Source organism: Vidua chalybeata, chromosome 6, assembly GCF_026979565.1.
Source record: "Vidua chalybeata isolate OUT-0048 chromosome 6, bVidCha1 merged haplotype, whole genome shotgun sequence".
NCBI classification, from domain to species: domain Eukaryota; kingdom Metazoa; phylum Chordata; class Aves; order Passeriformes; family Viduidae; genus Vidua; species Vidua chalybeata.
The window spans coordinates 25,421,896-25,432,794 of record NC_071535.1 but is presented as its reverse complement, the minus strand read 5'-3'; the positions used below and the strand labels follow the sequence as shown (position 1 = coordinate 25,432,794).

The 10,899-nt window shown below is 42.3% G+C and overlaps 1 protein-coding gene across 2 annotated transcripts; it reads right to left on the bottom strand.

Moving 5' to 3' along the window:
- Positions 1-4,581: 4,581 nt before the first annotated feature.
- Positions 4,582-10,276, bottom strand: CFL2 (cofilin 2). 2 transcript variants are annotated; one of them, XM_053946161.1, is made up of 4 exons: positions 10,145-10,276; positions 8,397-8,704; positions 8,224-8,300; positions 4,582-8,132 (listed from the first exon to the last, which is right to left on the bottom strand). In XM_053946161.1, the coding sequence occupies exons 1-4, from the start codon at positions 10,145-10,147 to the stop codon at positions 8,020-8,022; spliced, it is 501 nt and encodes a 166-aa protein (XP_053802136.1). In that variant the 5' UTR covers positions 10,148-10,276; the 3' UTR covers positions 4,582-8,019. The 2 variants fall into 2 exon arrangements, with proteins under 2 accessions (XP_053802136.1, XP_053802137.1); XM_053946162.1 differs by lacking the exon at positions 10,145-10,276 and adding an exon at positions 9,855-9,874.
- Positions 10,277-10,899: the final 623 nt, after the last annotated feature.

The following is a 10,899-nucleotide window of genomic DNA, read 5'->3' as shown; positions in this document are numbered from 1 at the left end:
GTGAAAACATCAAAACATTGATCACAGGTTGAAATATTCTATATTTATCTGGAGAGTTCAAAGTTTATGATAATAGAAAATTATCTTGGACTAGTATCACAAAGTAGCTAGAATATTTATGTCTCTCAGATGCTGATGGAACGTTGATGAGATGGTGTATGATTATTTCAGGATTAAGCACTACAGTAATAATCTCATTCCCACTGAGTGCTCCTAAATACTCTCAGCAAACCCATTTGTCCTTCTTCCTTGACTGAATCCCATCTCTGTAGAAAGAAATAGCTCCATAAAACTGGGTCAAGCACACAGTTTACTCTTTCCTACAGAAAGTGTATATGTCATATACATAATACCTTCTTCCTTCAATAACAATTTTATCCAGACCATATTAAGCTGAAACGTGATGCAGTGTGGGGAAAGTGAGAACATCAAAACCAAAAAATTAACAAAAAGGAAAGAACAGATCCTAATGGGTAACTTCAGGAATAAAAAGTAAAGTGCTAGCAGAGGAAAATATAAGCTTTAAAAAGTTATTAATTTTTTCTCCCAAAATATGCCCTTTTGTAATTAAAAGGTTTTTTTCTCACAGCTCAAAAAACATGTGCATGTTCACATTAATACTGTAAAATGTGACTTACAAAAATCCTATATTCTTGTCCGTTAACCACTGAATGTGATCCAAGCACTATTTTAAGAAGAAACTGAGAGGATCTGTATTTGCACACAATGTAAGATGCTGATGTGAAGAGAAATAACTCTTCTCCCATTTCCATAGTTTGCTGTTACAGCAGAAAAACTGGTTATTAACACCACTGCTAGGAAAAAAAAAAGGAAAAAAAACCAAAAAACCAAAAAAAACCAACAACAACAAAAACACCACCAAGGTAAAATCTTATCCTCACTGTCTTCCATAAAAGATAGCTGTTAAATTAACATGAGATTCTGAATTACTATTAGTATTAAATATATATTTATGTGTCATTATTACTTTGTGCACAAATTAACTGCAGATGAACACAGAGACAGCCACATGTTTCTTGAATCTGGTGTGCACAAAGCAATTACTAGAAGTATCGCAACTTTGTATTTTCTCTTACCACAATTCTTTCCTGGAGTTTTCCAAGACCGTGCACAACTCATTTGACAAGATCACATTTTGTACCTGCAGGTACAATAGCTGCAAACAGGTACAAATAGCTGAAAACAATTGTGATGCCTGCATGTAATTGCAGTGCTGTGTTTTGGCCTTATGCTGCACAGTGGGATGAGACACATTCTTTTCTCCCTTCTGGTAATCAGGAAAAAAATGAATTTCGTAGCTGAGATCCTTGACTGTATTATCCTAAGCTGTAATTGCAGCCTGTCCATTCTATTCAGAAACAGAAGGTGAAATACTTTAAATATTGATACCACAGTGACCTCAACATCTTCCAGGAGAGGAAATGCATCCAGCTATGCAAGAAAGCAAAGCAAACTGCTCTGATATGAATGCTCCAACACTTCTTCCATCTTATCACACAGATCTATACCAGGTGTTCAGTCAGGAACTCCCTGGGAGACCACCTAACTTTAAGAGAGTTGTCATTGTCCTTGCAAAACTGAGCTCAAAAAAAGAAATAAATAAAATTGATTTATATTATTACTAATTTTGATGATGACTACTTTTAAATGCTCCTCAAGCTGTGTTGTGAGATTGCTTTGGCAGTGCTGAACACTAGGCAGTTAAAATTGTAATGGAGTTGAAGTGAGTGAATTAAAATAATGAGATCAAAGCATCTGCCAGAATTATCAAAAGGTTATATATCTAAATATAGCTTGTCCTGAAGATACTTCCAACCAGTGCACCTGTCGAACTAAATCGATAAAACTGGCTAGAATCAAAGGCAGGTGTTTTTGTCAGGACAGGTAAAAAGAAAAAATTAAAAAATTGTTATCACACCCAGCTTGCAAAGTATTTATCTGAGCAAAATTAAAACATTATTTCCTGTTTCCACAAATGTTCTGTGTTGGGCTATTCCACACAAACCTGAATGAGCTGACCTTTCATCAGAATAACCCAACAGTCAGAGATGGCACGCAGGGCCAAACATGTTCAGTGGCCACGCAGGCTAATACCATGCATTTGTTTCCTATGGGTGTTCTACAAGATGCCTTTCTACTTTAGTCACACAGAATAAATATTGTTTAGGAATTCTGGTTACTTGGAAGGAGAGGTCTGGGAACTGCATTTGAAGTGCGGATGCAGAGAAATAATGCAGCACTACAAAAGGAATTTGTCAAGCAGACGACTAAAAACCCTCAGGTGACACATTGTGCATCAGTATATTCAGTGAAGAGCTAAAATTATGCCACTGCTGCTTAAAAGAATTTATGCAGGCAATGAATTCTGTGGACTGGGAAGTGTTTAATCTTTAAGTCATGCTTAAATAATAGGGCTAAGATTCAAAAATATGACCATGAATTATATTTGTCACTTGCAGTCACCTAATTAAGAACTACACTCATTCATCCTCAGTGCCCGTGTAATAGCATAATTACTGTATTTGGTGTAATCAAACCCCACACATTTTTAAAGGATTGTTCAAATGCAGCTTAGGTACATCTCTCCATATGACATGGCTAACCAAGAGCACTGTTGTAGCAGGGCTTCACTTTTGTAGGAGTAAACCACATTTCACTGATAAAGAGCTGTGTGTTCACATTTCACTGCATGAAAGCATTGAGACAGTTGAGACTGTGGAATCAGTATGTTCAGGGAGAGCAAAAGATAATATAAGCCCAGTCATTACAGCTGCATGCTCCTACTGAAATTAAAAGGAAACAAATCCTCTGCTGTAACCCTTTCTCCCCCACCAGATGTACAGGTCTCTATGAAAAACTGCTGCCTCTAAACCTCCTCTGCTTCTCTGCACCTTGTTTGCTGCAAGCACATTCCATTTTCTGTTGAAACAGCCAAAATGGATGAAAAGCTTAGCTCTCACATCAGCTTTAATGGAAGGTCACAGATGAAAGCAGTGCTGCCACTACGAGGAAGCAGACACAAATAAGGCTCTCTAAACTGTTCTCAAAATCACATCTCTTTTTCCAAGCCAATGTACACCCTGCAGCTGTGCTTACCAGAGATTAACTGATGCTTTTAACTTTCTGCATAATAGAAAAAGTTTCGAGGAGCACAATATTACAGCAGTTAGTTTTTCTAAACCAAACTCCTACAATCACAAACAAGAGAGGGGGAAAATAGATACTGAAAGGTACAAGTGGAGATTGTCTGTAAACCTTTACAGAAGACAGTAGGCAGATGGTAGGGATTTGCAGTGACACAGCTGTTTTTAAAAATAAAGAGGTGGAAGAGGAGAGGCATGATTACACATATGTTTCTAAGCCTGTACACACAAGAATAAAAATGAGGCGAGCAGTGGGAAATTGAAGTTTGTATATTATTTTATAGTCCAAATTGACATTTAGAAACTTCTAAAAATAATCAGCAGCACCTTCAAGTTTCTTTTCCAATCATTAGTTTTCTAAATAACTATGAAGCAAAGCTGACAACAGGAACATTAACCTACAATGAGTTATTAAAAAGACAATCACAGAATCTTAGGAATGTCAAAATTACTTTCAGTACCTCAAATTAGCACATTTTTTTTCTCTAAGCTTTACAATGTAAAAAGACAATTCTATGAAATCACTAAATGAACAGAAATTATGTCACCTGTTTGAACTTCCTATGAAAATATTTAATTTTTACTGCTGTATTTGTTTTTCAGAGGTTACTAGTAGAATGCATAGGTAAGTAATGCAAGAAAGAGTAAGATGTATGGGGATTATTGCAGATTCAACAGCATGGGAGGTGAGGCAGGAAAATGTCCAAATTCAGTAGGGTCAAGCACTGGATAAGAATTTCATCAAAACAGAACATTTTTAAACTAAACAGTAATTTTTATTTAAAAACTTCAGAGACCTTTCATTCTTTTTTAATGCACATTCTTGTCTATGTTCCCCACAGTCATAGAGAAGGCTTATGTTAGAGAAACAGTAAAGGGTTTTTTAGTGCACATTGTTAAAGTCTGCCTTCTCCAGAGAATCCAATGAAGCTGTTTCTTCACAGCTTTGTTTACAAAATTAACTCTTCCAGATCAAAGAAATCTTGTATTAACAAGAGAGAAGCCACTGATACCAAAACAGTATTTTGATCTTTCTTCATGGAGCCAGTTTTTTCACACTACACCAGTTCACCTCCTTCCCTGTATTAGAAATGACTCGCCAGTGTAAACATATTTTTTTACATTTGCTATATAAAAGCCATCTATTTTTCTGAACACACGAGCTGGGATCCAACAAAAGAAAAAGGTTATCTAGAACCAATCCAATAAAAATTTCTTTATATCCATCTCCAGAGCCACCAGTTCTGGCTTTTGCTACAGTTGGATGTCGAACTGAATGGGCAGCAGATGAAACCTGTTACAAAAAATCCAGGTATTCCACAGCTTCTCCCACAGTATCTGGGCTGCTCCCAGTCCAAAGACAACAAAGTGATTAGCATAGGTGCTGTCTAGCACACAAACAAACTCAACAACTGAAGACATTTAAATTAATTTTATTTATACCAGGTTTTCAAAATCAGAAATATTTCAAAGAAGTTCAATAGACAGGTGCTACATTGATGATCTTTGATCCACCATTAGTGCCGTGTTTTCACTCTACAATCATTAACTCGCCACCACAAACTAAAGGGGACTTACAGAAGTTTATAAAAAATAGGCAGACATGAAAATTTGGTTTATACTGGAATTGGCATAAGAGAGTAAAGCTTATCAAATTGTGGCAATTGCTGTATTCCATCACTTGTTCTGAGGGAATGGCAGAGAAGGAAAAGTCTTCCACTTAGCAAAACACTTTGGGTTTAACAGAGTATACTCAAAACTCCCCTTCATGATCTGATGGGGAGTGCTTTTCACACTCAAGTCCATATAAATTTAAGCTTTGCACTTCTAAAATCGCCACAAGCATAAACCTCTACACACTCTAGTCTTGGATTGATTTCCCTTTTCAGAGAAATCAAACCCATATATCTATACCTCTTCCAGGATTTACCAAATCAAACAAAACTGTTGGCTTTGAAATTTTTTAGAAGAAAAATGCCATTTCTGCACAAGCTACTCTCATGAAAAATTTATTTAACATTTCTTTATCAATAAAATAACTGAAGCCAAGATATCCAAAAGTCACGTCTACACAGAGATACACAGAAGATACTCAACTTGAGAGGATTCTCCTCCACTCCTCGATCACAATGAGGCCCTCACCATTTTGCATAATGACAGAAAACAACAGCTGACAAACCATTTTGGAACAGATGCCAGCTGTCTCTCATTTGTTTTATAATTCAAACAGTAACAGTTCTGTAGCACTTTATTGGTTTTTGTTTTTTTGTTTTTGTTTTTTTTAAAAGCAAGCCATCTGAATTGGACCTCATATCAGTCAGTCATTCATTTCAAGAACAAACTGAAGGCAGGCTGATCCTTTTGGATCCAAAACTTTAATTTGGTAGGAATCTTACATAAAGACAGTTTGTGCTTCAATTTCATAGCTAGCTGGACTGAGTGAATATACATCTAAGCTAGTTTAAAAAAAAAAAAAAAAAAAGGAACCTATAATATTCAACTAAGAAGCCACAGACATTTTTCCGGACTGCAGCAGAGACAAACAATAAATTTAAACACTATACTCCTTAAAAAAAGTTTACTGTCTAAAATGAAAATTCAAATGGTTTATTAAAATTTAATATTTTCCATTTTGGCTTTTTCTAAAGAAACAATTTATTCCTTGTGAAAAATCAGTTAAAAGATAATTTCATTTTACTGTACTGAACTCAAGTTAAACATAAAGCACAAGTATCTTTACACTAAACTGGGCTTTGCATACAACATGAATGATCAGAAATAGACTGTTTTGAGGAATAAAAAGTTGTGGGTTTTTTTTTTTTCATCTAGACAACATGCATACCATCAGTTACTTTGCAATATTAAAAGGTACCTGAAAGGAGAGTTTTGTAGAACAAAACCAAGACTCATTAATACACTTAGTAAGTCAGTGGTCATCATGCCTTTTTACTTAAATTCTAGTAAAGTTTAGTCTACATAGAACAGCAAACACAATGAAGTGTGCAAGTCATAGGGATAGCCAGAAGCCTGAAATGAAGTCTTAAAGTTCTACAGGACAAGAAAGCCTAAACACAGTACCACTAGGTTGCTTAAACTATTGGGGGAGAAAAAAAGAGAAAGTATTTGGATTAGTATCTGCTTCCTTGTTGAAAATGGACTGAACATAAAGAGCCTGCATTTAAAAGCTCCACAGTTCTACTCTACCACTTTTTAAAATAAGGTAATGATAAAAGAGCATTCCTTCTAGCAGCATGTACAGTTCAGCTGCCAGTGGCTGCCTAACAGCGCTCCTTTATGCATACCAGGAGAATCATGTCCAGTTTTGCCATTTGTGGATAACGATGACAAGATACAAAAGCATGTGTTTGCCATAAATAGCTCTGGCTAACGGAGGATTGCTCACACAGAGCAGATCAAATTCTCTATAAGGAGAGCATAATTTGGCTCCCAGCCAAAACACGTCCCCTATGCAAGCCTCAGTAGTGGCAAACACTTTCCAGTTCTATTTACATAGAAGCTAACAAGGAGAACAGTTCATTTAGGCTAATTCTTGTACTGAGTCCGTCTAACTATAACACTCAAGAAACAAAAATTATTTCCCCGCTTCATACTCTGCATGTAACCGTCATTACACATCATCTTACCCAGAAAAACGGCAAGCTGTAAAAACTCGTGCAAGGTTTTACTCTGGCATGTAGAACTTTAAGAACATTCAGGTACAAAACACACTGCATGGTTAATTACTTTGTATTTTTCAGTTTCTGACACAAGTGTTTCATGGAACTAATGGTCTCCAGTAGTGGTAGCTTCTTTACTTTACGGTAAACTAGGAGCAGGTTCTTTATTGAATGGCCAGAACAGAGCAACAAAGTATTGTAAAGCAGTGCCTAAATCAGTATTAAAAACTTGCATTATTCAAGATGAGATTAATGATTGTTTACCTTTACAATACTTTCCACAGAAGTTATTTGAAATATGCTTAAACACTTAAAAACTATATTTTCCAATGAAAACAAGGCAACGTTCTGTAATAAGCCACAAGTTTTATTGCAACGTGGCCAGTTTTTGATCTCAAAGAACAATGTTCCATTTAAGGCTCTTTTTAATACAGAAATTGCCACCATGACTGATGTTTTACAAAACTTTAGTGTTTCAAGACTCATATGGTAAACAGATAACTTCTACTCCTGTTCAGTAGTGTACATTCAATGGAAAACGAAAGGCATCGTAACAGCTACTTCATTTATAAAGATATGCATGTAATAGGAATGAAACTGAGGTACTACAATAATTTGATGACACAGTTACAGCAACTTAATTGGCATTCCTTGGGGGGGGCAGGTCAAACATATTACAAAAAAGTGCTTTAAATGCATAGTGTTGTGTGCTGCCATGTCACAAAAATAGGCTTGTCAAGGCAGGTGAGGTGTATGAATGCACAAGAGCCTCATGGAACTGCAATCAAGTGCAACTGTAAGTAATACTGTAGAGAGTCTACCATCCGACCAGTGGACAATACTTTCAAGGCATTCGATTAGCTTACCCTTTGCTGTCTGCTAGACTATTTACATTAACTATCACATTCATTGAACATGTTGCAAGGAATGCCTGCAACGTCAGTTTTGGCCAAGAGTATGACGTGAAAGCATTCCTTGAATCCTACATAAAACTACCAGGATTAAACAGTCTAATGGCAATCACTGGTAGACTGCTTAACAATGACATCTCCTTCAGGGCGGTGGGGAAGGGACTTATTTTTTGAGGAGGGGAGGGGATGGGGAGACTAATACTATTCCAATTGAACGAGCTGCAGAAATGGAAGCTCCTTAGATCCAGATGGCACTTGTCTGTCTTTTTATAAGGGTTTTCCTTCAAGTGAAACTACCACGTTGCCTCCCAATTTCTCTCCAAGTGTTGAACGGTCCTTAATATCATCCAAACCATTTACTTGCCACTCATGTTTAATACCTGAAAGACAGATGGACAACAATGTACTTGTGAGAACCTCAACATCTAAATGGCACGGTGGTTAATGAGAAAAACATTTTTAGGTCCGTACCTGTAAATTTCTTTTTAATGGCATCTTTAGAGCTTGCGTAGATCATCTTGCTTTTTAAAGGTGCACTTTCAGGAGCCCTTTAAAGAAAAAAGCCAACAACAAAACAGTTACGAAGTCATCCACTGGTAGCTCCAGAATATTCAATTTTAACAGCAAGCTTTGCTTTCACACACCAGAATATAAATACCAGATCTTCTTTCTTAGATTCCTTTGTCTCGTATGTGGCATCATACAAAGCGTATCGGCAATCATTCAAAGGTAGCAACTTCACAAAGGCTGTATAGGGGTCCTCCACAGTATCACCAATGTCACCAACCAGTATCTGCTTTGCCTCCTCTACAATTATTTGTTTTTTGTCATCACTTAAGCAGAAGAGAACAGCTTTCTTTCTTTTTTTAATCTCTTCTGGGGTTGAAGATTTCCTTACTTTCATGTCATTAAAAACCTTTATGACTTCATCATTCACTGTTACTCCAGAAGCCTGTAAAATGAGATCAAAGGAATTATTTAAAAAGCAGAAATTAACACTTACTAGAAAAATCCGATAGCCCACAGTGTTAGATAAAGAAGTCTGCCTGCCACCGTAAGAATAAAAATACGATACTCAACCTGAACGCACTATGAATTTAGTAATATTTGTAGGACTGGAGCAGAGGATATAAAGGTGTGAATTCAGTAGTTTCTTGTTGTAGCTCTCAGCATTTTCAGCTGCAGTTCTGGATAGCAGTTTCATACAACTAGTCATACAACTGTACCACTCAAACAGTTTTACTTTACCTTATCATGCTTTTGGCTTATTTGGGGGGAGGGGAAGAGGGAGCGATGAGGGGGTAGGATCAGAACATAGGAGAGCAGTTTGTAATTTTTGGTTGGGATAGGAGGGGGTGGGGTTTTGGTGGGTAGATTTTTGTTGGCTTTTTTTTTCAGTAGAGCAAACACTACAGCATCAGCTCACATCCAGCACTGTCATGACTCTCATTTTGTTGAGTGAGGTAAGGCTCTACAAGCAGCAGAAATGTTTTCTGCATTGTGTCAGCTTCAACACCGCGCCTTAAGAACTCCCGAATTTTACTTCATACTGCTGCAGGACTATTGTTTGACTGCTCTTCGTTCATATAAAAATACCGATTACAACTGTACAGCTCCCCATATAGCTCGCAAGCCACTCAAAGAGAGAGCCTAAACCAGCAAGGAAACAAAACACCGGCAGGACAAACGGGGGGCTCCAGGCAAAATGAAAATAATTTAGCAGACCCCGCTGCGAGTGAGCAAGCGAGCTCAGCCCATCTGCAGCGCCCTTGCTCTCGCTCCAGCAATTACATCTGCCGAGGCAGGCGCTGCCAGCGCAGGCTGCCCGGGGAGGGAAGGCAGGTGCGCGGCTCGCAGGGAGCCGCCGGCTTTGTCCCCGGGGGCGCCGCCGGCCCCTCTCCCCGCTTTGTTCGCGGGCACGGAGGGAACCCCGCCGCCCCGCGCCCTCCGGCCCTGCGCGCCGACACCCCCGCCCCGGCCCCAGCGCTCCCACACGGCCGCTCCCGGCCGCCCCTCGGGCCTGGGCAGCAGGCGGCCGCGGCGGCGGCTCCGAGGGAGGAGTGCGGAACCCCTCTCTCCGCGCCCACCGACCCTCACCGCACCGTCGGTACTCGCACGCCCGGGCGGTGCCGCAGGGAGCGCTGCGCCGCCCGGCCGGCCGGCCCAGGCCCCGGCTCCGGCTCCGGTCCCGGCCCCGGCCCCAGCAGCTGCCCCGCGGCCGCTCCCGCGTCCCCTTCCCCCCGCACCCGGCTAAAATTAGACTAAAATGGCCGCCGGAGGCCGCGGAGCCGCGCCGGGCCGGGCCTGCTCTGCTCAGCCTCGCTCGGCTCCGCCGGGCCGCGCCAGCCGCCCGCACCGCCCTCCCCGCCCGTCCGCGCCGCACCGCCCTTACCATGGCGCCGGGTCCCGGGGCGGCGGCGGCTGCCTGCGGTGCGGGGCTGCTGCACGCAGAGAGCGCTGCGCTGCGCTGGGGGCGAGGCGGGCGGGGACTCGGCCAGGCGGGGGATGAGCCGCAGCGGCCGGGGAGGGCCGGTCACATGGGCCGCGCCGCCACCACGTGCCGCCGCCGGGCCGCGCTGGGCCGGCCCCCGCGGGGTAGGGCCCGCAGGCGGCGGGGCTCGGCGGCCCGCCCGGCGGAGGCAGCGTCGACGCCGGACTGCGGGTGTCTGTGCCGGGCCCCGCAGCCCCGGGCGGCTCCTTCAGCGGGCCCCGGCAGCGGCCGGCTGGCTGCTGAGGGGGCGATGCGGCCCCTCCGCTGGGCTCGGAGCACCAGCGTTAGGCCGGGGCACGATGGCGGCGCGGCTGCTCTGAGCCAGCCACCGCTGCCCGCCCTGCCCCGCACCGCCCGGCGCTGCTCCCCTGGCCGAGACGCTTTCTGCTGCTCTGAGGGGTTTGCCCCCTGTTCACGGTTCGTGGCCGGGCGCTGTCAGGCTGCCCGCTGACGCCCCAGCAGTCGGCACAGGCGGCATCGTGCCGCTCCCGTGTGCCACGCCGCCTTGTCCCCGCCCGAAGAGGATTTGTGCTGCTGCCGCGGCTGCCCCGGGCTGGGCAGGGAAAGGCCCTGGGCACAAAGGGGCCTGGCACAAAGATGCTCTTTCTGCGGTCTTGGCAGAGCTGCTCAGACAGTGGGGCGGGACACAGCACGTA

Excerpts from the sequence above, each read along its gene's own strand:
- CFL2 (XM_053946161.1), bottom strand. Across the intron at positions 8,301-8,396 it reads GATCTGGTATTTATATTCTG|GGCTCCTGAAAGTGCACCTT; the intron begins GTGTGTGAAAGC and ends TTTTCTTTAAAG. Across the intron at positions 8,133-8,223 it reads CATTAAAAAGAAATTTACAG|GTATTAAACATGAGTGGCAA; the intron begins GTACGGACCTAA and ends TCTGTCTTTCAG.